A 26,528-nucleotide genomic window follows, 5' to 3' on the forward strand; every position below is an offset into this window, starting at 1 on the left:
CATTGTTAAGTGCTTAGTGACATTGCCAACCTCTGTTTTAGTCTCCAAGGTGGTATATGCCATGAAGATTATTTATGTCCTTGATTCTTATGAAAAACTAATCTGTTGGGTTAGGACTATGCAGATCTGAGTATTTTCTAAGATAAGAAAAGAAGGTAGAATGTCTTCCATTCACTTCTGCCTTTCCTAGTAATCTTCTTCAGGAAGCAAATGGAAGAACATTTTATTGACGTTGTACTCTTTTTCAGAGTAGACAATTTAGATTTTTTGTAGGGTTGAACATAAAATCTTAGCATAGTTTAAGACAACAATCAGTTATTCTGATAAGTTGGTACTTACCATCTTCAACCCGTTAAAAGCACTGTATTCACAAACATGGTTCAGATCTCTGTACATGATTCAGAATTGATACAGTTTTCTGTGCAATCATAGAGGTAAACCTTAATAAAGCCATAGCCAGCACTACAGGATTCCAATTCTACATGCACTGTAAACGCATGGATTCCATTAAAGACTTTCAACCGAAAAGCAAAACACAAACAGGAGTAATATGCAGGATGTAAGCAACACAGTTGGACTGGTGCACTTTGCTAATTCAGCGCTGAATTAATTTTTAATGCAAGAATATACACTGAACTGTTTGCACTGCCATGTTACGTTGCCTGTGTTTTTTAACTGTCATATTTGATTGCTTGGTTGAAGGTTTCATATAATGTATAAGTATTCTTCGTGATAATAAGACAGTATCATTAATAAGGACAAGATTAATTTCAAAATTAAATATAAAACTTGTTTTCTTTTTAGGTGAACAGTTATATACCAGGAATCGGTTATCAGATTTTTGGAAACGTCATATCTTTAATCTTGGGCTTAATGCCATTTGTGTTTCGGCTTTCCCAAGCTAAAGACTTGGAACAGCTAGCTACGCATTCCGCCACTGAACTTTGTATTACTGCATTCGGATCAAACGGAGACATACTGGTTCTCTCAATGGTTGTTATAAGTTTCGTGGTCCGTGTGTCTCTAGTGTGGATTTTCTTTTTCCTGCTGTGTGTAGCAGAGAGAACATACAAACAGGTACATAAAATAAACCAAGAGGATTCAACTGAAACAAAAGTGTTAGTTTTCTTTTCATCTTTGATTTTGTGGATATTTGAAACTTGGGTTCTTCGTTGCATGGAGATTCATATATCAATGATGACAAACACTTCGGTGGGATTACAGTTTAGGAGATGATCCAGATGCAAATGAGTGAAGTTTCCTTTGAGCTCTGTAGCTAAGTCTTTTACCCAGAAAAGCATTTCTGAGGGCAAACATTTTATCTTTTATTTCAGATTTCTGGCTCAACTCATTGGCCCGTTCTTAGACATGTCCCAGTTTGTCTTAGTTTTCCTCAAGGAGAAGGAACTTCAGTAAAAGCTCCCAAAATTTTGAGTTTGTTCCACCGGTGTGTTTCATTCAAAACATTTCAGTACAAGTCAAAATAGTTCAGTCCAGGCACTAGCTGAGAGTCCTGTCTGCTTTGCTGGCAGATCTGACCAGGGCCAGAGACTGAGAGCATTGCTATCTGAACAAATCCACCTGTTAATTTATTGCTTGCTTTTTGCAATTAAACTTTTTAAAAAGAATATCCCTTTAGCTTAATAGCTTCAAAGTGTGGGTACTTATTAGTCTACAAAAGAAAAAGATTATACTTTCTTTTCTCAAATTATGGTTAAAACATGGGACTTAATGCAGTAGAACAGCATTAACCTGCTTTACTTATCATTTCTGTTGAAAGAAAGTTCTAGGATGAGCACTCTAATGTGAGTTATGGGCTGGTTTGATTCTCTCCGAGATTTCAGTAGTATTTCATACCTGTCATCTGAAATTTGAAGAAAGAAAGTATGGCTACATCTTGGTTTTCATTAGAATAAGAGGACTTTTATAACTTTTTAGTGTATCCCCTCTTTTAGTAATATGCTTCTCTTATTTCTACACTGTAATTAACATATTTTACTTTACATTGATACATTGTACATTACTTTGATATATTAAGTGAAGCTTTTTCTCCATTTTATTTTTAGTGCCCTCAAAAATGAACTGATAGTTACATTAATATTTTTCTTCTTTGCAGAGGCTACTTTTTGCCAAACTTTTTGGTCATCTAACATCTGCCAGAAGAGCAAGAAAATCAGAGGTTCCTCATTTCCGTTTGAAGAAAGTACAGAATATAAAAATGTGGCTTTCTCTCAGGTCGTATCTAAAGGTGAAATAATGTACATTTTTCCCACTGCTTTAATGTCAAATATCCCATATGCTCTTGATGAAAAGTTGGTATTCTGGTCTGAATTTTCCCTGTATGAATTTATTCCTGTTGGTGTACATGTTTTCTGTACACTTCATTTTGGTGACTTGTGGCCACCACCATCTGTAAGCAACCAGATTGTGAGGAAGTAAATGTCTGTTTTTTTTTTAACTTGGTATAAAATATGAGTGTGTTCAGAGTAGGAGTTTTGTGTTAACTAATGCTATCAGAAAAGTGTCTCAGGTGAATATGTTGGGTAAATCAGCACTTGTGGTATAATACAGAGAGTAGGTTAAAGAGCTCCACTAGTTGGTGTCATTAACACACAAGGAGTTTATGAAGCAAGACAATTTGCATGTATATTCAATACTGTGAGTGCATATGCACCACATGAAGCTAGAAGTTATGCCCAAGTAGAATCCGTAAGACAACTCATATCGCTTGAGCATCTCCTTATATCCCTCTAATGTTCTTTTCAAGCCATAGCATTCTGATGATTCTTTGCGAAAAGGGTCTTACGATCTCAGCTTTTTGTTTCCAAGGTTTTTTCATTTTTCTCTCTGCATTAGGTGTTTATAGCATGGCATTTAGTCATTAAACCTTTGGTTTCACTGTCATCTTTTTTTAAAATAAATATTTTTCCTTATCAGGCTTGTTGTACATTGTAACTGGTATGTCATGACAACTGTTGATAACACTTGCTACCTTTTCTCCCTTGGGTATCTATAAACTCTCCACATCGTTAGATTTTTTTTTTTTTTTTTTTTTTTTTTGAAACTTCACCCTACTGAAGCAGCTGCCCTTCAGTGGGATCTGAACCATCTACTCATGGCATTGATGGGATAACTAATTGAAGCTCTACAGCCATCTCATATTTTAAGTTTTCTGGAGCAGTCCTCTATAATGAGTATCACTCAGGTTTCATTGTTAGTAAAGGCTCAGGGATTAGCATTGTTTAGTTGTCTAATCTCTCTCAGGTTCCATTACAGCGTTTTACCCAAAGCTGTGTCCAAGAATTCCCTCAATTGAATACTCTTTCCTATATTTTGCCCAAATATTTTCTCTCTGTGTAGGCTGTTTCTTCATCTTAGATGTTAAATGGCTTTCAATTACCTACTTGCATGGATCAATTCATTCAGGCTTCAAAACACCTTTACCTCCTCTTCTAAGGAGGGGGAGTGAGAGAGCAGTTGTTGTGGAGTTAGCTGCCTAGAACGGTAAAAGCACCACAGCTTGACTTCCAAGTTAGCTATTTTTCAAAATGCTCATCTTGAAGAGGAAAAATAAGTTTTCTAAACACAGATGAAGCTGTTTGGTTTCTCTAGAAACACTTTTTTTGGTGAACAGCAACTGATAATCTTTTTTTAGTGGTGGCAATAACTTTGCTTACATCTTTGCTCCCTTCCAACAGCAGTCAAGAAAGTGTAGGTAAAATCTGCTATCAGTACTTTCTAGATACGTAAAGGATTATGTAAACACAAAGAAGCTGTGGTGTGGAGACTGAGGAGTCTGGAAGGCAGGAGTATAAGCAGGCAAAGTTTTTAATGTAGAATGTGATCTTGAATTTGAAAGATACATTACTTTAAGGGGAATTGAAGTGGTTTGTTTACAACACCCCTTGTGTTATGGAAGTGTGGGTAGACTGTGGCAAAGATGTGCCCTTTAAACTTTACACTTTTTCTTTGTAGTCTGTACTGCGTTGCTGGGTGGGAGGAAAGAAGGATAGCAGCATTTAAACAACAAAATGTCATTCTTGTGCTTTAAAAACTGCACATGCTGGCATTGTTGCAGAGAGTGTCTTTCTTTCTTTCCTCACAACTGTACCTACGTTTTCCACATAGGTGTTGTACTGAATTTGCTACTTCACATTATGAAAGACTGAAAAAGTGGTATATGTTCTTTTTTCATAGTTATCTTTACATGTATGCAACTGAATTAAATCTTATATGCCTTTGGAGGTATCTACATGTAGTTATATTTATAGGTTCTAATATTGTATTGAACTTAAATTACCAAACTACAAGCTATGAGGAAACTCTGTTCTAGGTGTGAATCTAACTGGATGCACTAAATACGACTGCTGGTTAGGTACCTTCTCACTCGTCTTAAACATCTCCCTTATTTTCAGCGTCGAGGTCCTCAGCGCTCAGTTGATGTCATAGTTTCATCTGCCTTCCTACTGACTATCTCCGTTGTATTTATCTGTTGTGCACAGGTGAGGAAATGCCACATGACTTAAATAGTTTTTAAAATAATAGACTGCCTTTTGTGTGATTATTCCTATTAAGGTAAAAGACCACAGTGAAAAATCAGTAACAGCTGTTACAGCTTTTCAGAAGATTGAGCTCCATTTATATTGTTCATTTTATTTACTTTAGAGTGTTATCCCCTAGCCATGCTCTAATAGCTAAAGTTACAGTGTAATTACTGTACATGTTAGTGTAATTACTGGCATGGTGGCATTATTATTACTATTAATGTGCCCTTTTTCATTGCATTGTTGGTTTTGGAAGACTGTTTATTCTAGCATATTACATCAAAACAGACTTTGCAAAGATATATAAAAAAATATATATATTATTTGAGATTGCCCTTAGATGATGAATTTGTTGGTTGTGATAGCCTGCCCTCTAGTGGAATATTTTTTAGTAAGCAAATCTAAGTTTAAATAAGATTTTTACCAGTAATGAAGCTTTCTGCTTGAACTTCGCTTTCAGCATACAGGGAAGCTTCTGAATTACTTCTAGTTGCATTTTTTCCACTTCCTTCCCTAGTTAATGCTAATGTGTTTTCCTGGTAGCAAACTATAAATATTTAAAATGATTGTAATTGAACAATAACACTATTTGAATTAAATTTTCTATGTAATTCAGTACATTTGAAGGTATGTTTGTTTTCATCACGCTTGGTGTCTTTGCAAGTTCAAACTTGTGTTTAAATTATTAGAATGTAATACTTTTTTACATTGTTTTAGAATATAAAAAAAATGTTTAAATTCTGAGTCCTTTATTTCATTTTCTGATTCAGCCTTTTCATGGATCCAATATCTTTAACAAAATTTTGATTTTTAAATTATGATTCAAAAATCTTTTATTCCTGAAAACAGCCCATGTACTTACTACTGGGAATTTTTTCTTGGAGTTGGGGAGATATGTAATTCTTTCTTTATGTTGCAACAGAAATATTAATCTGAACTCAATTTTTCTCATTTGCTTTCAGCTGCTTCACATGCACGAGATCTTCCTTGATTGTCACTACAATTGGGAACTAGTAATTTGGTGCATTTCACTAACACTTTTTCTGTTACGATTTGTTACTCTTGGATCTGAAACCAGTAAAAAATACAGCAATACCTCAATATTACTTACTGAGCAGGTGAGAATTTGTGTAATTGTACATTTTTCTATCTAAACAAACATTCTCCTAGTACGTCTTAGGCATGCATTGTAGATGCATTAACACAGGCTGAATTGGAGAATTAATTGTGGTATAGTGAGACAAGTTATTCAAGATCCCTACAACCTAAAGTTAAGTTTCTCTAGGCAGTGTGTGTCTTTGTTTAAAAGTTGTGTGGAACATTGAGATGGCCAAAAGCCATCTCTTCAAGCAAGCATGCTTAGACATATGAATATGTGTCAATTGATATGGTTAAAGATTTAACAGAACACAAGCAAAAATGTCTGACCTCTCAAAGTATTGTATTAAGAGTAAAAGATTTGAAAACAAATTTACTTTCTGCATTGAGTCACTCTGCAGTCCAGTAATTCTGACTTCTAGGTTACAAGGATTACATATAGTGTCCTCTAGGCTCCATGGAAATTTCTTCTTTCAGTCATCTCTTAAGCTTGGCTTTAGTTCTACTTACTTTTACCCTCAGGAATGTTCTATTCAGCATTTGTATTGCAAACTCCCTCCCTGCTCTGTCTGGTACTGCTGATAGTTTTCCAGGCTTAACATGTTCAGTTACTGTCAGGTAAGAAGCTTCTCTTCTTGGTCTGAGAGGTTTCACACCAGTGCAAAACATCATTCAGGACATGATGAGGCTGGGCAGCGAGAAGGCTAATAACTTCTAACTTAGTTAGAAAGAACTAACTTCCAATGTTTATAAAAACCATTTTAAAAATAAGTCTTTAATAATAAGTCTCACTCATATGAAGCTTTTAAATACATGCATGACATAACTTTTTGCTCTGCAAGATTTTCCATCTCCTGAGTTTGGGGTTGGAGTGCCAGAGATATGGTAGTGTAGGAACAAGAAACATTCTTTTTCATATTGACAATTACAGGAAGTTGGTTGTAAGCAGTGATCAGCATAAATATCTTATGTGTGGGCTTTAACACTTGAAAGGTGAAGTGATTTTCCTATGGTTGCAGCCTCATCCTTCATTAGAATTTTAAACATTACCTTTAATAAATACACAAACCATTTATTTAAATCACTTGATGCTTTGCACTAAATAGCAAAAAAAAAAAAAAAAAAAAAAAAAAAAAAATATTTTTCTTTCTGAATGAACTCTGAGCTGATGACTGTCACAACTGTTCAATTTTTCTAATGTAAGTAATGTGGTGTGCTAGCACTACTTAGTACTTTTTGGATTTTCTTTTAAAATCTCAGTTTAAATTATTCTTGAAAAGTACCTCAGCTCAGTTACACTAAAAAAAAATAGATTCTTAATCTAGGAGTAAATGTACAAGCACGTGAACAGACCTGCAAAGAAAAGACTGAAGTCGAATCAGTCACTAAGTGTGATGTGGAGTTTGATGTGATCCTCTAGTACAATAGACACAGGTCCTGAGAGGTCTTTGCATTTGTCTGATGGTTCACAGAATATGAGTAGCCTAATGTCCCAGTGAAGTTTGTGTCCTGTTTCTGGAATGAAAACGGGGGCAAATGTTGGAGACAGGTACTGGAAAGTAAAAGAATGCGAAGACGAAGGCGAGAGATTGAGGAAGTCCAGCTTTTATTTTACTTTAGGGGGTTTCTAAACTATACTTTTCATGAGAATCAGTCCTTAAACATTTAAAACCAGATAAGTTGAAAAGTTTAGGTTGAAAGAAGCAGTCTCTCTATTTGGTCCGCAGAACTGTAAGTAAGTAAATAAACAAAAATTCAGGAAGTGTTATGTCATCAGACATGTTGTATTGAATCCAGCTTATCCTATTATAATTCATTTCCTTCATAAAGGCCCTGAGAGAGTGCTTTATTAAAAACAAAATATAATTCACAATTGTTTCTGAGAAAATAAAAAGGATGCACGTCACCCTAGACAGAACTCATTTTGGAGTGGTTACATGTATTAGTTGGATACCATGCCACATTTGTTCTTGAGTTATATGCATATAAGTCTGATGTTTTGGCCTGTTGTGAGAAACCAAACCCACACTATTGGCTTACACTCACTTGATTATCTGAAAAAAAAAGTATTTCTGAACTCGTATCTTTGAAAATCAGACACTAATGGCATTAGGCTTGCTGTAAAAAGAGAACGAAGCTTTAAAACAACCACACACACACAAACACACACACACACACACAAAAACACACACAAAAACACAAACAAAAAAACATTAATCCTTTAATCCTCAGATTCAAACAGATGAGATGAAGTTGCAAATTCTACTTTGCATCAGCAAATTTCCAAGCTCTTCTGTATGCTTTATATCCAGCCTATTAATTTAATGGTTAGGAGTCATGATGGGAAACTAAAAGATCCGTCGTTTTTGATTAAGGCATTTTTGACTGTATGCTGTTTGTCTCTAATTTTTCCAAGTCCTGAAAGTGTTTTTATTTGCTCTTGTAAAGTAAGTACGCCTGTGGCATTCCCTGTTGAGAAAAATACAAGGTATGTTCTGATCCAAGTTGTCGTCTTACCAATTTCAAGCCTCAGAAATGGGTATGGTGGATGGCTGGGGGATGTGCATATTCAAACTCCCCTTGTGTTTCAAAGGATATTACTGAATGGTAATTTTTGGGGTAAATTAGTGAAATCCGTTCAAATTTGTTGAAACAAATTTGAACCTTCCCAGGATTTGTTACCTACATTTTTTTCCTAGATTTGCCAAACTTAGACTTTATTATTGGTTTATTCCTGTTTCTAAAAAATTTGAATTGGTGGTATCAGAAATCTTTTATTTAATGTCTGGAATCACTTTGCCTCTAAAAGCATAATTTACTTTGAAATGAAATTGATGGTTGGGGAGCTTAATTTGCCTTGGAATATATTAGGAATCCTTTTTGATTTTAACTTAATTATAAAAGCAACTTCCAGTGGCCTTTTCAGAGAGAGATAAGAAAATTCAGTTACTCTTGTTTGCGTGACATTGTTTTTACTTCAGTAACTGCTTTACAACAGGACTCCTGTAGAGACACTTCGGCAACTTTGCTGCTGTAGCATGGTTAGAGTCTCTCATCTGAAGGACTACTTGAACATATCTCTAATTTCTTTTTGTACATTTTTGATCATTATCATCCTGAAATAAATAGTATTTATCAAGATACCCTTATTTTCTTATGCAATAAAAAACAAACCCCACCAAGCTAACTTGGTCTGGTGTAGTATATCAGATAGGCCAATTGGGAATGAAAGCTGATGTTTCAGAGTTGCCAGAAGACAGCTCATTTGTACTCTTAGCTAAACTTTCTTTGGAAACAATGATCTAAAGAAGTCTGCATCGCAGAAATATTAAAATGATTGATATGCTGTTCTTCTATAGCAATAATGAGTTTAATTCAATTATTTTTCACGTTTTTCAAGGCACTGGGAAGACTTTCTGCAATCAAGGTGTTCATGAACTATTCAAGGATACTAAAATAGTTTAAAAGGAATGATATTGTAGCAGAATTATGTATTATCCTTTTGGTCAATTCAGTGACCTTTGGGGATGTTAATCCTGTAACGTCTGCATAGTAGTATAATAATTTCTGGAAATGAATCAACAAACCTCAGTCAAAGAAGGAAAAATGTGCAGACATTCTATGTCTAAAAATTGCTTTGCCCAATTTCTAGATGAAATTAAACTTTAAAATTGTTCCTGTAATAGTGTCAAATATTGTATCATAAAACATTGTATTTTCCTAAAGTACTGAGCCCAGTACTTGTTCTTAAAAACTAAAAAAGAAAGCAAAGAAAGTTTCTTGCTTGCAGAAATGTCATTGCTGTTCTATCACATACATGCTGTGAATAATTACTTCATTTTATTATGTTTCCAAATGAGTTCCTTTGAATTCTGAGTAATGGTGATACTCATACTTTGTTCAAATCAGATAAACTTGTACTTGAAAATGGAGAAAAAGCCTAATAAGAAGGAGGAACTGACACTAGTGAACAACGTTTTAAAACTTGCTACTAAGTTACTGAAGGTAAGATGTAAAGCAGTATTACTGTATTGTATGTAAGATGGAGAGTAGATTGCTTAATGAATCACGTGTTACTTCTGCAGGCGGTACAGCATACTTGGGGATAAATCTCCTCTGTAACTCTGTCACAGTGACTCTACTTGTTCATACCACTTCAGTCTGTTATGTTGCTGTCAGTGTGTGCTACAAACAATTTTTACATACAATAAGTTTTATTCTCTATATGAGTAGAGTGAGAGGAGGAACTTTAGGGTGGACAGGATGATGAACCCTCAGGAAATGATGCACTTTTGTTTTGATATCTGTTTCTAATATATATAAATAAGCTACTAGATGACTTACATTCTTCCGCAAAAATAATTCCTCGTAAAAACTGTTAGTGGTCAGCATTTCAAACTAAAACTTGATTATGCTTGATGTCTTCTTTACTTAGAGGAATTGTTACATAGGTCCATTTATATATGAATTACAGATATGGGTTTCATTTAATATATTCCATGTCAGCTGTGTTTTTGAACTATAGGGCCATGTTTGCATAGAATTTCAGTGATCAGTGGAAAAGATTTAGCTAATAGAATATTAACCTGTTTGCCAGCTAACTGTCTTTGGAGGGTAGGAGGTATTTCGTCATGGTGAGAGGAAATGTATTTTTTTTTTTTTAATTACTTGCAATTTCTGTAATTGTGCTGAAGAAAATTCACCTTACATCTGGATCTAGAACATGGGCATGCTTTGGGCTTGCTTTATTGTTGTTATTCGTAGGAACAAACCAGTGGTTGAGGTTCTCAGGAAGACACGTTTGAATCCTAAATTGCCTTTTATAAGTTCTTTTTATAAGTTCTTCTGTTGTTTCAAACTCACCAGTTCGTCGTAGATCAGGGAAGCAGGCTGTTTTGTTCTTCCAGTTGTCTTGGAGCTTAATTCTTGCTCTGTAACTATCTCATTCTCCTTCAGAGCAAACATTTCCCTAATCCAAAACTTACCTGATGGTTACCTGGATGCAAAATAAGAGTGAATAATTTAACACTTGAAAAACTTTCAAGAAATTATTTCATTTTTTTGGGGGGGGGAACAAACAAGACCAATTAAATCTAGTTGTGTGCTATTTGCAGTAAATTTAAGAGTAAATAACTTACAGTCCCTTGAAGTGCGCTTCCCCAGAAAGGAAGCAAGTCTTGATACTACAGAAAAATTCATGACTTGCCTCCCCACCTCTCATGGCAAGGTGTCCCAGTGTTTAGTCACACTTCCGCTGTTAAGTGCAAACTTTATTTTAAAATTAAATTTGTCTAGCTTCAACTTTCATTACTCAGATCTTGTTGTACATTCTGCATTTATGGTAGAGTTCTTAAAAGCTGCGGCTGACTTGTTATTCTGGGGTTAAGAGGGAATTTAGTAACAGCATTTTGATTTTTCCTTCAGGGAATCAACTTTTTCAGTTAGTCCAAGATAGAGTGCTCATGTGGAACAGTTTTCCAGGGCTTATTAGGCACCTATAAAAGTATTTTCCTTCCCTTCCATTTTTTTTAAAAAGCTGCAGCACAAGAACATTTGGTTTGAGTATAGCACAATTGCTGCTTATTCCACATGTGGAGATGCCCACGAGTAGAGAATGACTGGATCATCATGCAGTAAACCTATAGCAATTCTTTAAATGCCCTTGTAACTTTCCTCTGCAGTCAAGAAAATTCAAACATATTAAGAAAAACAGTTTTATTTTCTGGGGAGAGAATGGGAGCATATACGGGAACTTTAAGGCCTTGCTGCCTCATTCTACCAGACATCAAATTCTGGTCACTTATTTCTTTGATTCCTCTACACCAAGATGCTGTTCTTAAAGTGAAGCCTAAACTGTGTTTAGTATGGTCAGCTAGTAGCTGAGATGATGGACTGTTCCCTCTAGACAGCTGAGTAATTCCCCACCACTACAACTTCAGCAGTGTGTCTGCTCCCATCATCTCAGGAAGGTGTGCAGCTCTTCCCGTGTGAGAGATGAAGACTGACAAAGCAAGAGTCTAATTTGAGAGCTATTGGTAGAGACATGGAGAGCCTGACAATTACTGGCAGCATCTCTTGATATAGCAAAGAGGGACCACAAAGCTTTCAGGAGCCAGATTTGGAACAGACAGAAGGAAGCAGACTGGTGGAAGTGGTCAATGGATCCTGTGGATGCAGGAAGATTATCTAGATTCAGGAAGAGACTGGACAAGTAGACTAGACAAAATGATTTAGATGTGATAATGTAGGTGGGGTCAGAAGTAGCTGCAGTTGGTGCCAGGATGCTGGTGAACTTTGCGTGATCCAGTTTAGTGTTTTCAATGTATTTCTCAGTGGTTTTCAAACCATTTTTTTTTTTCCCCCACGTTTTACTCTTTCCAGAAATGTAACAACAGGGTCTTTCCCATAGAGGGGTGGGATCCGTGACACAAATCCCACACCATCACCTAGTTACTATTAGAACATGCCTAAAAGTGAGTGGGATTTCCAAACCACCTGATACAAGCTTTAAATAAATTCCTGGTAGTTAGTGGTCAAATAAATTACTTATCTCATGCCCAGCAGCTAAATGGACTTTTTTTCTAATTTTGTCTTTGGATCATTTTGGTCCTCAGGCTTTTACTGAAGATTGCTACAATGAATATGCTCACTATTTTCTTACTCCCAAAGTTGATAAGATGAATCTGCAAGCTGAAAGCCTTTTCCTTAAAGAAATTCTCTGCTTTCCTCTTCAATAGCATGTCTTTTGTATCTTTTGTATTTGCAGCAGAATTTAACGCCATGTTACATCTAAACAGAAAGGTAGTTTACTCTGATTTCATCTCTTCTCAAAGAAGAGTCAGAGCTCTGAAATTCTTCTTTATTAAAATTTATTTTATAAAATCTTGTTCAAGACCCAGGATGTGTAAGGCAGGAGGAGAATGAAGATGAATTTAAAGCTAGAAAATATAGATGACCAAAGTGGTGATAGCTGTTATACTTCATATAATACCTTATTGTATTTAAAAATTCTTTTTTTTTTTCATATATTTCTAGGTCAGAAGTGTTTTGGTTATTTATTCACTCACCAAGAACAAGAAAAAGTTGCTTTGTTCAAATTTGTTGCAGATTAATTTTGGCTAATATTTTGATTTTTCTAATAAAGATGTAAAATATTTGCAGCTAAATGCTTATTAGTGTTCTTTTCAATCCTTTATCTTCCTTTTCTGTCTATATTCATTGTTATTCTCAAAATTAATGGAAAAGGAAGGGATTATGAAAGATGTTTTTGTTATTTTTTTTCTAGTAGTGAGGTATTCCTCTGTTAGCTTTTTTTAATGCTGATGATGATTTGGGGAAAATTTTGAGGAATTCTAAAAAGTTGGCACCTTGGTACCAGCAGAACTAGCTCTCTGCTTTCCTGTCTCCACGAGCAAATTAATAGAAGCTCCAGATGGGTAGTCTCCAATTTTTTGAAGGATTATTTAGACATCTGAAACATTATTTCTATTTTCTCAGATTCCAATTTGTTTTAATGTTTTAAAGCAACTTAAGGCAAGAAAATAAGTAGTTTTTAATGGAGAAATGCTCCTTCTGATACTTAAATGAACAAACCATTGTGTCATTTCTGCTTTTTAACAATGTCATTGTTTTACATTGCTAGGAACTGGACAGTCCCTTTAGGCTATATGGGCTTACAATGAATCCACTGCTTTATAATATCACCCAAGTTGTCATCCTGTCTGCTGTTTCTGGTGTCATCAGTGACTTGCTTGGATTTAATCTAAAGGTAAGTACTTCCTTTTTTTTTTTTTTTTTTTTTAACCATGGTGTTTGGATTTATGGTAGTTGAATTGTGTATTATAAATTAGTGAATTCTTAACTGTGTTAACTAGCAGATTTATTGTTTGAAAATGGTTGTGAAATTTAAGCTATATCAGAAAAACAGTGATGTATTTGTCACTGCAGCCCTTTTAAAATTTATTGCATTTTTGTGGTGCTCTAACTTTATTTAGGGCATGATCATGAAGAATTCATAGACATAAATACAGAAACATTTATACACACAAGTGCAAGACCTTATTTAACTTATGTATATATTCCAGATCTGATTTCTCTCTTGAGTTCCTCACTGTTGACTTTGCATCTTTGGATGCAAAGAGATGCAAGCTATCCTTTTGTCTTGCACTGCAGTAAAGTATTACAGTAGATACAGTATTATCATGACTAACGTTACACAGTGTTGTTTTTTTCATGGTTTAAGGACTGTCTCATCAGGTCCTACTTCCTGAACCTCTCTGAACTCTGGAAACTGTTCCAAGATTCAGGTTATGGGACACCTTAGTGCAAGCTTGTAGGCTAAAGCCATTAATTAGACATTGAATTTGCTTACATATACCCGTTTTTTTCTATTACAAGTAAACGAATATAAAATTTCACTTCTGTATTACTAAATACGTAGCAAATGCAAAAAGAAAAAAGATGTGTTGTTGTTGCTTTGGTAAAACTGAGATGGGAAATAACATTGATTTACTGCTTTAACTTTTTCAGCTGTGGAAGATCAAATCTTGACAATATAAAAGAAGATGAGATAACAGTGTTATAGAAAAACTCACTGATTGACAAAACTGCCTCAAAGCAGCCACTGAATCTGTACTTCAGAAGCTACAACCTCTTCAAGGATGTTGTTTGAAAAACTGAAGAGTTTACATCTGACTGTCTTGTGCAATCTTTGTATTTATTTCATCTTCTCACTGTTTTATTTTCATTTTAGTTGACATTTTATTTTCAAACTATTTGTTTAGTTTTGGAAAAGATCAGATTTCAGAAGGGTCAAAAACCAACCATCTGACAACTTGAAATCCTTGCAATTGAACACACTAAATTACCGTATTTGCTGTTACAGCTGAGGCCAACGTTGAACATTTTTAGTTGCATCTGAAAGTCATTTGGTATTTGATTAAGTGTGGTAAAACGGCTTAGAATATTTCATTTGCACCAATCATTTACAAGGACAACAGAACATCACTAGATGTTCTGTTGCAATAGATAAGACATAAAAAAACAAGGTACTGACAATACAGTATGACAGGTAGCAGAAATATTTTATATTAGTATTAGAAGCAAGTGGGAATTTTTAATATTTTGAGTAATTCCAGGATCTAAACTGAGGAGACTGCAGTTTAAGTACCCTGGGATATTAATAAGGTATTATATAACAGGTCAACAAGTGCTCTTTGTTAACACTTTTATTAGAGCAATAATTGTAAATGGTTACCATGCTGTATGATATTTTGATAAAAATTAAATATTGTATTTATTTGAAATACTGGGCTGTTCTGCGCAGCTCTGACTGTGCATGCTCATATCTGCACTTTTTATTGTTACTTTTAATGAGAAACTTTATATATATACATATAAATGTATATTAATTGGAATATATTATGGTGAACTATGGAGCAGTATATATTATATGGTGAAACCGAGTATTTAAACAGGCAAAAGACATACTGGTGAACGGAATGCTACGAGTAACTGAGCGTAAGATACATGCTCTCCTCTCGTCCACTATAGTATATGCCATTCATACCACACTGAAGTTTAAGAACAGTTAAGCATGGAAAACGAGTTCTTCTGGTGGGCAGCAGAACTAATGAAGCCACGTATTATCAGATTTGTGTCTTCAGCTAACCTCCTTTTCCCCCCATTCCTCCCTAGCGCTTTTCCAGTGAGCTTGAGCCTTTGGTTTCCTACCTGTCCTCTCCCCCTGCCTCACACATGGACCAGTTATACTGACTTGTGGGTCTTCATTGTGACAAAAAGAAATGATCACCCCTGCAGAATTAAGTTTCTTGGAGCGGAATTTCCACTTCCATTAGGAGAATTAATATCACCTGGCTCAAGTATTCTCACATTTTATGTTTCTAAAGTAATGGCTTCTTGGTGAAAAATGACAGTAATTATGTTACAGGAGTCTGCACATTATGCTAGATTTGATCTTGATTACCTTTAAAGATTTGGAGTAATGTATCTTAAACTTCTGTGGTATAAAAATATTTTTATATATAAAGCAACACAAACAAGCGTTTTGTATTTTATTTGCCTCTGTACTAATGTTTAATAATGACCAAAGTGCATTCTGGTTTTTGAAAGAATGTATTCCTGGAGCTTTAAGAACATCCTCTCTTCAGTTTCTCATGTGAAAACTTCGGCTGCATCTGATCTGTTTCTTCTTTCTCTGTTGTCCGATGTTGGGATTGTTTTTAAAAATTGCATACATTTTATACACAGTTTTTTCCAAATTATGGTACAGACCTGCATAGAACTTAATTTTGCACAAAATATATTTTAAGAAAAAAAAAAGTACAGCAGGAGTTCTGTGGGGGATAAAAAATAAGGCTGTGGCTTTCTATAGCCTGTTACTAGTACACAACCACTCTTTAGAATGGAATTCTTTAAAAAAACAATCTGTAATGGTGAATATACTGCTTTCAGTACCTTTAAAATAATAATAATAAAAAAAGGGTGGGAAAACATTGCAGTTTCGGTTGAATGGGAAATTAGTTTAACCACATATACCTCAGCAACTAGCACTGTGCTGGATTGTTGCACTAACAATGGTGACTTGGGAGGAGTAAAATAAGTGTGAAATGAAATTAAAAAAAAAATAAAATAAAAACCTTTTATTTGCTACCATTAGATATATTCATTATGTTAAAAATGGGAGAGGTTTATTGTATCCCTCGATCTGGGAAACCTGGTATGAAACTAGAGGCAAGTAGAAATATGGCAGATCTTGCGTGTTAACTGTTATTTTCGCCACATGTTTTGTAACTGAAAGTGTGATCCGGCGTGGAATAAAGCTTTCTATGGTTGATGGTGAAAAAGAAGAAAAAAAAAAAGTGCCGTGAGCTTTATCTTCTAGTGATCTTCAGCATATTTCTGAGTCGGATTTAATTCATGCCTGTGAATGCACAGTTCTGCACGTGAGCTGGTGTTACACCAGCGGGCAGGGCTTCTGGCACCAGGGTGTCAGGAGGTCTCACTGGTACACCAACCACACATGGCAGGAGGCCTTGCTTTGGTGCTGGTACCCCAACCACACAACAGCATTTTAGCTGAGCACACGTGGAGGGCCGTGGGGTTTCGTTGTCATGTATTAACATAAACGCTCAGGGCGGAATCAAAGTGTGATCTTGGTTGCACCAGGGAAAATTCACAAGGTGACAATAGAAATAAGCAGGAAAAGGCAAGTAAAACATTCAGATTTTGTGACTTGCGTTAGCAGTCAGGTTGCTGCTAGGAGTTAGTCCTTTGAGAACTTACCGCAGGTACCTCCAGTACACTTCCTCATTTAATGCCTTAATTACACAGGTGTAAAGACTTAGCTTAGATTGTGTTGCAGAGTTAACAAGTAACTGCAACACATTAAAAATTATCCCCCCAAATTGGTATGAGGAAATCATTTCTTTTTTTTACCCTTTCTTTCCCTATTATTGTCTCTGATCATTTTACCCTTGAGCTTGACGACTTGCCTTCTTTAAACCAAACTTCAGAAGTCAGAAATTGCCTCAGATTGGGTTTCTTGATAAAAAGTGGATTGTCTGGGCTGCAAATAATGCCATGTCTCCTGCTATCAGAGACTGAGGATTGCTCAGAGGGAAATGAAGAGTTTCTCTTTTCCTTTCCAGCCCTTGAGAGAGGAAGCAGCACAATAGTTAGCATGCACGCAGGCACCTGTGCCAGATTGAACAGCACCCAGTGCTGCTCAGATTCAATTTTCCCAGTGTGAGTTTGTGTAAGTGTATTAGCTGGCGTGAGAAATAAGGTCGTGCCGCAGACAGATTTGTCCATTTGGCTCTCTTCGTTCCCTACATTTGTTTAATCAATTCAAGTGAAAGAAAGCACCGTCAGTTTAGGGACGAACTCCCAAAATGATGCAACTCATTTCGCTTGTGTCAGTCTTTATGTATAAATATGACAGTCCTTTATGTGTGTGCACACGCTTGCACTATTAAACACCTAAACACCGCCCCCTTCTCTTTGTGCCTCTAACCCGCAGCAGTTATTTCCAAGCAGCTCCTGCCAGCTGAGTGTAATCTTCTTGGTAATGAAATTTACCAGGGATTAGGTGGCTGTCTCCTGACAGTATCGCAATCCAAACCCAGGTCTCCAGACACGCGGGTATAAATACAAGGAAATCTTTTGCTTTCGCTCTGTTCCATGCCCGTGAACGGCTGGGAAGTGAATTGCTTTGTTTAATTGCGGCATTCGCTGGGCCAAATGGAGCCTGAGCAGCAGCTTGGCACTGAAATGGGGGGGTGTGGGTTTGTGGGGAGCGTAGCTGCTGTCCTCAGGCATAGCAAGGGGCGTGTTGATCTTCCTTCAAGCCTTTGGCAGCAGGGCCGAGCACTGCTTGACCCTCAAGGGGAGCGAGGCCAAGTCAAGCAGTCTTGGGGCAAGAGCTTGCCCATGAAGAAAGGTCATGGGGATAAGAGCTTGCCCGTAAAGAAAGGCCACTCTCCAACAGCTCCACGTGCCCATGGCCATGGTCCTAAGCCGTGTAGGAGTCACTGACCTGGGTCGCAGGTGTCTGAAAGCTGGATGTTGAATTGACCCAAGGCTGCCTTTACACTCCATAGAAAAACATTTCCTTTCAGAGGGGGGCTCACCCAGCTGATCTGGCACCAATTCCAGTCATCCTCTGGGGTGTTTCTCTCTTGAGTGTGAAAGGGAAATAGTGTGGATCATGTAGATGCAGATGTGAAACTTTCAGACACCTAAATGAGGGCAGGTCAAACCTACCTGTACATTTTATTCCCACGTTATTGTCAGACTGCAATTTTGCAGCTGGGTCACAAGTGCTCTTAGCAGGCCTTGCGCTGGCTGGCCAAGCGGCATGTGCAGGGCAGGTAGAGATAATGCAGAAAAATCCAACTTGCAGAGGGAGAACCAGCGATGTTTTACCCCTGTCCTCCAGCAAAGCATTGTCATAGAATCACAGGATCATGGAATGCTGTGGGTTGGAAGGGACCCTAAAATCACCTAGTCCCAACCCCCTGCCACAGGCAAGGACACCTCCCACCAGACCAGGTTTCCCAAAGCCCCATCCAGCCTGGCCTTATCATTTCCATCTTTTGTAAACCCGTACGGTGTAAGTTCCTTCTCGCTTCTTCTGAGTGTATTTGGGGAGCTGTTTATTCAGCTGACCTATATGTCTGGGAGAAATAACCCCACGGAGACAACCAGGGGCTGGCACTGGAGTTCTGTGTTGGGAGCAGGCTGTGGCCTCGGCTGTGCCTTGTTCTTGCTGCTCGTGGAACTGACTTCAGCACCTTCTTCCTTCCCCAAGCGCAGCTGCATGGTTGCTGCCATGCTCAGCCTGCTTCTCCAACCCAGGTGTGGTTTTTCTTTCAGCAGGGCTCCTTTCAGTGGTGTTCATACCACGAGCATCTGTGCCGATCCAGCTGCATGAGCAGGGGCTGTAGCTTGGAGCTGGTTTTTGGCTGCCGGCGGTGTGTTGTGTAGCTGCACGCAACAGTGGCCACTGGCATCCCCCCTGGAATAAACAGGAGCCAAGCTATTGAAATGGGACCAATTCTTGCTGTGTATAAAGTGGAATTCATATAGTGAATGCAAATAATACAGACAGGCAATGATTTTGGCCCTGAGGTGTCATAACACAGCAGTCAGAGACCATCGCTATTTCCTATTCTTTCCCATGCACATCTGCTCGTTGTGCATGTCGGTGGTGCCACAAATCCTGCCTTCCTAAATAAAAATAAAAAATCAGAAATTCGGAGCATGCAAAAGGATAATTGTGAAATAATCATTGTAACTCGGAGGAAGCAACAGATGCTTCACTTGTTGCTGTGACTCTTTGAAGGAGTCATAATTGCCCAAGCATAACGAGTATGTGCTAATTATTAACATTTCTTTGTGCAGCAGCATGATGGAATCCCTCGAAAACCTTCTTTGTTCTCGCCTGGTAACGCAAAGCCAGAGGACGCTTTGTTGGGACTGGCAAAATAGATTTTGCCACCACCTTTATATTGTTTCTTTTAAATTATTTTAACAGGACCAGTGATCTCTCTTGAAACAAAATGCAGAACAGATTATTGATGCTTGAAAATAACATTTAACTCCCTAGGAGTTTACTATATCTAGTTTCACTAAATGTAAGGTTGATTCCTTGTTGAAGTGACTGCTGCTAATAAAGATTTAACACCTGGGGCTCGCAGATGGGGAACACCGAGAGCTGCCAACCTCTCTTCTCCACATCTGATGGTTTGAACCAGCTCCTCCTAGCAGCATCTGTGGCTTCAGCTCATCAAGATCCCAGCCCAGCTCCGCAAACCCAACAGCTGTCACGGCAGCACAAGAAAATGATGTAGATTTGACAGCTCAGACGTGATTGCGGTATCACTGGGGACATTAAAAAAATGCCTGTGACCTTAGTGAGGAAGAAGTCCCTTATGGGATTTCCATAGTGTCACCTCAAAAGCTTCCATGCCTGGCAAGGTGAAGCTGTTGGGCAGCATTGCAGCGGTGTTAACCAGTACTGGTGAAAGGCTCTGCACAGCTGTGGCTGTGCAGGGATTGTTTTTATGTGCAATTTCTTCCAGAGCTGAAGACTAGATCATGGAAGAGTTCACAGGACGGGAATTCTGAATTCTGTGGCGTTTATGGAAAAATAGGTTGCATGGAAGAAGCAGTGGGAAGGTGTTTGATGTTCTACATTGAAGGTGTTTGAAAGTTTCTACAGCCAAAGCCTGGTAGCAATAACTGTCTTGGGCACTGGTTTGCAAGGAAAGAAAGGAAAGAAAGGAAAGCTGTGCTCTGATGGGGATGTTGGATTTGTGAGCCCCATCCTGGAAGCCTCGAGTAGTCAGTGCCAAAGCTGAGTTTCTATAAACACAGAATATCTATACTGTAATATACTTCAACGAAGATAAGGATGTGCTTCATGGGTTTTTATTTTGCAGTAACATGAATATTTCATGTAAATAAAAACTGAACATTCCCCCATTCAAAAACCATTTTTTTTTGTCTTCAGGGTATCCAAAATTCGGGGCCCCATGCCTACCTGTTTCAGCCACAGGTGTCCTTGCATACACAGCCCTGTTTTAACAACGCCGAGAGTTTCATCTCAGAATGCAAAGTAAACCAAGAGATGGAAAACAACAAAGATCAACAAGCAGGACTGCTAATTCCCTGCAATGCTCCTTATCTAATTCAATTATTACTGGAGAAATCATTTCCAGACACTTTAGGATTCAGTGGCAGTGTAAGCACAGGCAGCGTGCTCCCTCGCAGCTGCAGCTGGATGCAGTTATGTGCAGCACGCACAGAGTTATGATCCTGGGGCACCATTTATTCTTTACAACCAATTCTGGCCTAGTTAAATGTTATTTTTTTTTTGTCACAAAAAAGGAAGTGGAGATATAAAAGACCATGCATGGTATTTAGGTATTGTCCTGTGCTGTACTACATGCACTTTGTTTGATAAAACTGGCAGGATTATCTGGTTAATGTGCCTGTGATGCTGCTATTTTCAGTTGACAAGGGGAAAATCGTCATGTTACAGTCAGGCTGGAGTGTTTATACAAAACTGTCACTTGAATGTGCATTGAAGTTCTGCTTTTTTGGCTTAAGACATCCATTAGATTTAAGCAGCAGTAAACTGCTGAATGTTTGTCTACAGGCAAATGCTCTTAATGTCCTAAAACTTTAGTGGCAATGGTTCTGCAGCTAGTAATAACCAGCATCAATATAATAAAGCCCAAAAGACCAGAGATAAGCTGCATTCAGGTGTCCACTGCCTGATTTAACCAGGATGCCCTGAGGTTTGATGACCATTCAAGTGAATGGTGCATTGGACAAAAATAGCAGCAGTAAGTACATGAGGTTGCATGAGTTATTTAGATACTCTGCTCAATAACGTGAGGGTTTTTTCAATGGATTTAGAAGTTTTGAGAGCCCTCACCCTCCTTCGTTAGGACAGCTCCGTTCATGACTTGCAGTAGATGTTGGTTTGTGACAGAGCTGTGTTCCCATTCCTGGGGGAATGAGCAGGGGACAGAAGGGAATTAGGACATGGTTGGGAGAAGGGAACTGGGACGTGGCTGTGAGAAAGGAATTGGGACATGGCTTTTAGAAGCAGAGAATGGCTCATGGAGACATGGTGAGGGAGAGCAGTGTGTGGTGGTTGCAGAGGGGGAGAGGAAAGAGGTGAATCATGGGTCCTCATTCCCAGGTTTTCCTCCCATGTTACCCAAGGGGTGGAAAGAGAGGTCTGTCTGTGGGATGTCTATCTTCTCCATGCAAGGTGGTGATGTGGTGGTGGTGCATACCTAGACCTGAAAGGCAGGAGATGCTCCTCAGGCCCTCAGGCTCTGACCACGGAGAGGAAAACCATGCATTGTAAAGGCATGGTGTTGGACACCAGAAAGCTCCACCCTTTAGTCAGTGCACCTCTGATACATAGGCAGCATTTCTTCTCATTCTTTTTTTTTTTTTTCTTTTCTATTTTCAGCAGTAATACGTCTCCGGGTACTTGTGTCGTATCCTGAAACATATGGCAAAGCACTTGCCCATATGGGTTGGAAGAGCGATATGTGTTCGGCAGAGCAGGCTCCGAACAATCAAACGACGAGTTTTGCATCCCAAACTGGAAAACATGGCAATCATCTCGCATTGTCTAGACTTCCCTCTCCGTGTCATTTTTACATATTTTGCAGCTATTACATTCATTTCCTTCGGCTTCCTTTCTGCCAAGATCCATCTGCAACTTGGAATCAGCTAAGATAGCTTTTCATATTCATGATATTAGTCACCGCGAGCATATTTTGAGTGAGTACTTCTGATGCTCCCATCCATTTTTGTTATAGTAAATTAATCCCATTCTGCTTGGGTGATGAAAACTTTTATTTTTTATTTTTTTGATTTATCTATGCAGATATCGCAAATGAAATGAAAAAAAAATCATGAAGACAATGTTTTAAAATAATGATTAATCTCATTTTTCTTGGAAGATATATTATCAGGCAGATATGATAGGGAAAACTCATTACTTTGGCTGTGAAAATGTATTAATAAAAGGTCTGTGTCACAACAAAAAAATGAAGACAAACTTATTACAGAGTAATTTTCATTAAAACTGGTGGAACTTCAGTTCCCAACTAGCTGGAACTGAGGGTTAATGCTCTCCTTTCCAGTCTGCTGATGGGATTTTAAATGGCTTTTGACAAATTTGAGTAATAATGCATCTATTAGCAAGCTGTCTGTCAGCGGGCAAGGGAGGATGCTTGGATATTGTTGAAACCTCCTCACATGAGGGAGGGCTGAGAGGTGGACTTTAATCAAAACTTCAATTTCCTTGAGTTTCCTCTGCTAACAGGAATATCCTTTTACCTGAGAAGGTTGGTGGAGCTGTACTTTCCTTCTGCTTTGGAGGAAGCTAAAAATGCTGCTTTCAGTCACCGCTTGTGGAAGTAGGGAGCAAGGAAAATTTGCCTTTGTGATTTCACCGCCTTAGGGTTTGTGTACCAATTTGTCAAGCAGCCAAAACATCTGGCATAGACAGGAGCTTGGTGAATGCTTGTGTTTGAGGGAACAGAGGGTGGCACAGAACTCACAGACAAACCGTGTGCACACCCTCCCCACATTCATTGTGTGTATATCCCTGTCTTGCACTAGAAATATAGGAATTGGTCTGGTTTTGCTCATGCGATGGATAAATCTGCTGCTGTCTGGGTAGTTTGCATTCTTTCAGCTGTCATGAAATTCCACCGCCTGGTATGAGACCCGGGAAACTGCAGCAGGTGCTGTGTTTTGCAGGGTGCTCTGCATATATCATTTTTTCCTCAATTTAAAAATGATTACTTTTTGTCATTTTACCCAAGTATGTATGCATACGCATAACCAACCTGTGCTTTTAACCCCAGCCTGACTGTCTCGCAGAGCTGCAGAACAACAGGCAAATTGCAGCAGCAGGGGTCCAGGCCCTAAAAGCAGTGGCTGGTGAGTCGTTAAGTGAGGACTGGGATGAGCTTCCATCTGCACCCCGGCTCAGCACCATGCCCCTGCTGGGTGCTGGGTGCTCTGCTCCATCCTGCCTGCAGATGGGGACTGAAAGCTGCGTTTTGAAGGCACAGCTCTGCCAAAGTGCTGCAGCTGATAAATACCTCTGCAAGAAACTGGAAGAATTGTATGCATACAGCTATACGTACATACCTATATGCATTTAGGATGCTCTGTTTTAATAAAATAAAAAAAAAATGGGTTTTTGTGTTGCCTAAGCTGGGGCAACAAGCATCAGGGAACCAGATTGGCAGCCCTGCTCCTGGCTCTGTGTGCACAGGGTGTCTGGGCTGCAGACTGGCAGGGCTGCACTGGGCGTAGGGACAGGGATGGCTGCCAAGTGTCACCCCTATGAACCCAGGCTCAGAGCCCCAACTCAGAAGTTCATGTTTGATTTCAATGGAGCCAAGCTTTATTTCTTTACTTCATGGGGAATTTGCTCTACTTTATACAATTCAGAGTTGTATAAAACTTATTATTCTTGTAAAGGTACATTCAAACAAAGTATCCTTGTCCTTTTAGAAGCTTCCTGAGCATGGAGGGACAAGGGTACCTCCAAATTATGTGTCTAAAATGAGGGTATTTTGCAAGCAACCATATTGCTATGGGAGAAACCCACGACCACTTCTGCTGCCTTGCACCCCAGTAGGAAGAGCCTAGAGAGCAGCTGCCTGAATGAGAACACGCTTGGGTTTACATGAGCACCAGTTCAGCAGTGCAGCTTCCATGTGGGACAGGAGGTGCGCATAGCAGGCACTGCTGCTCTCGAGTTCCTTTGCTTGAGAATTGGCCCTTAGCTCTTCCTCCTCCCAGATATTCAGATCAAAAGCTTACAAACACTGCTTGTTTATACTGTCAGAGCTCTGGCATATATACATACATGTATATTTAAAGTCTTTTTTTTGCGTTCATGCTAAAGAAGACTACACAATCAGTGACTTCATAGCTTTGCCTCAGCTTTCAAGAAGCACAGAATCATTTGGGTTGGAAAAGACCCCGAAAATCACCAAGTCCAACCACTCACTTCCCCTAAGCCATGTCCCTCAGCACCACATTACAAGTCTTTTGAATACCTCCCGGGGCAGTGACTCAACCACGTCCCTGGGCAGCCTGCTCAATGCTCCTGTTGTGGTTTAACCTAGCCGGCAGCTCAGCACCACACAGCCATTTGCTCCCCCCTCCCCATCAGCATTATTCTCATCCTAAATCCGAAGCACAGCGCTATACCAGCTACCGTGAGGAAAATTAACTCTATCCTAGGTGAAACTAGGACAACCATTTTAGTGAAGAAATTTTTCCTAATACCCAACTTAAACCTCCCCTGGCACAGCTGGAGGTCATTTCCTCTTGTCTTATCACTTGTTGTTCAGGAGAACAGAGCAACCCCCGCCTCGCTACAGCCTCCTTTCAAGTACAGCACGACGAGGTCTCTCCTGAGCCTCCTTTTCTCCAGACTAAAGAACCCCGGGTCCCTCAGCCTCTCCTCAAAGACTTGTTCTCTAGACCCTTTGCCAGCTTCATAGCCCTTCTCTGGACACGCTCCAGCACCTCGATGTCATTCTGGTACTGAGGAGCCCAAAACTGAACACAGGACTCGAGGTGCGGCCTCACCAGAGCAGAGTACAGGGGGATGATCACCTCCGTGGGCCTGTTGGCCACCCTATTCCTGATAGGGTGCTGCTGGCTGGTGCAGGCCAAAGCATTAGGATGCTGGTGCTGCAGCTTCCCACAGTGTCCTTGGCAAGGCTCCTCTCAAGAGTGTCCTCTCAGGGCAAGGGCATTGCAGAACAGCCCTGCTGGGACACAGCCTGCCACAGCCGCTCCACACCATGGTGCTCTTGGGCAGTGATTTGGGATGTGCCCCAAAGTCTCCTCTTTCCCTTCCCTTCCCTTCCCTTCCCTTCCCTTCCCTTCCCTTCCCTTCCCTTCCCTTCCCTTCCCTTCCCTTCCCTTCCCTTCCCTTCCCTTCCCTTCCCTTCCCTTCCCTTCCCTTCCCTTCCCTTCCCTTCCCTTCCCTTCCCTTCCCTTCCCTTCCCTTCCCTTCCCTTCCCTTCCCTTCCCTTCCCTTCCCTTCCCTTCCCTTCCCTTCCCTTCCCATCTCCTTGGAGTCTCTGAGTTCCTGCCCAGAAACACCAGGGCTCCTGCCCCTGCTGGAAATTTCGTCTTTGTTAAATACTGAAACCTATTCCATCAGTTTGTTAGGTTTTACAGCTTCCTGAGGGACTGATTTTTTTTTTTAACATCTCAAACTTTCAGTCCCAGCTGTCTCTCCAACTTGTAGGCTCACTTCTCCAGCAGTTACAGCCTTTGATCGTCACAATTTCTATTATGCTACTTGATTAAAGGTATTCAGAACTCAAGGTGAGAGCAGACAGAGATTTACATTTGAAGTGATTTATTAACCTCCTGTAATTTAAGGTCATGCTAGTTTCAGAATATTGTTACCCCTTAATTTCTGTCTCTCTTTGTGCTATCTGGTAATAGACAACTGGTGTTAGTTTAACACAAAAGTTCAAAAGTTTTCTTTTTTTTTTTTTTTTTTTTTTTTTTTTTTTTTTTTTCTTTTTTTTTTTCCCTTCTGGGGGAGAAATTAAAAGGAAATAAAAATTGTGTTCTTGGTAAAAGGAATTATGAAAAAAAATCATTTATGAATTCCAATTCTCAAAACCCCTATGCTACAAACACAGCGAGTTAAGGTATCACCTAGGTAAGAAATTGAAAATTGTCACTGATGTGTCCTGACTTGCTCATTATCCCTTATGCCACCTATTCAGCAGCAACTGAATGTCAACCTGTGAACAGTACAAATATGTTGTAACCACAGAC

The 26,528-nt window shown here is 38.9% G+C and overlaps 1 protein-coding gene across 3 annotated transcripts in view; it reads left to right on the top strand.

The window, feature by feature from the left end:
* PHTF2 (putative homeodomain transcription factor 2) overlaps positions 1 to 16,947 on the top strand; it is a 67,573-nt gene extending 50,626 nt beyond the window's left edge. For all 3 annotated transcript variants that reach the window (XM_084506331.1, XM_084506333.1, XM_084506332.1), the window contains 7 exons: positions 805 to 1,077; positions 2,117 to 2,248; positions 4,416 to 4,502; positions 5,507 to 5,662; positions 9,552 to 9,647; positions 13,285 to 13,410; positions 14,172 to 16,947. In XM_084506331.1, the coding sequence (XP_084362457.1) occupies positions 805 to 1,077; positions 2,117 to 2,248; positions 4,416 to 4,502; positions 5,507 to 5,662; positions 9,552 to 9,647; positions 13,285 to 13,410; positions 14,172 to 14,192 (891 nt within the window). In that variant the 3' untranslated portion in view covers positions 14,193 to 16,947. The remainder of the gene's footprint in view (positions 1 to 804; positions 1,078 to 2,116; positions 2,249 to 4,415; positions 4,503 to 5,506; positions 5,663 to 9,551; positions 9,648 to 13,284; positions 13,411 to 14,171) is intronic.
* The last annotated feature ends 9,581 nt before the right edge of the window (positions 16,948 to 26,528 follow it).

Source organism: Aythya ferina (genome assembly GCF_964211825.1).
Source record: "Aythya ferina genome assembly, chromosome: 1".
NCBI classification, from domain to species: domain Eukaryota; kingdom Metazoa; phylum Chordata; class Aves; order Anseriformes; family Anatidae; genus Aythya; species Aythya ferina.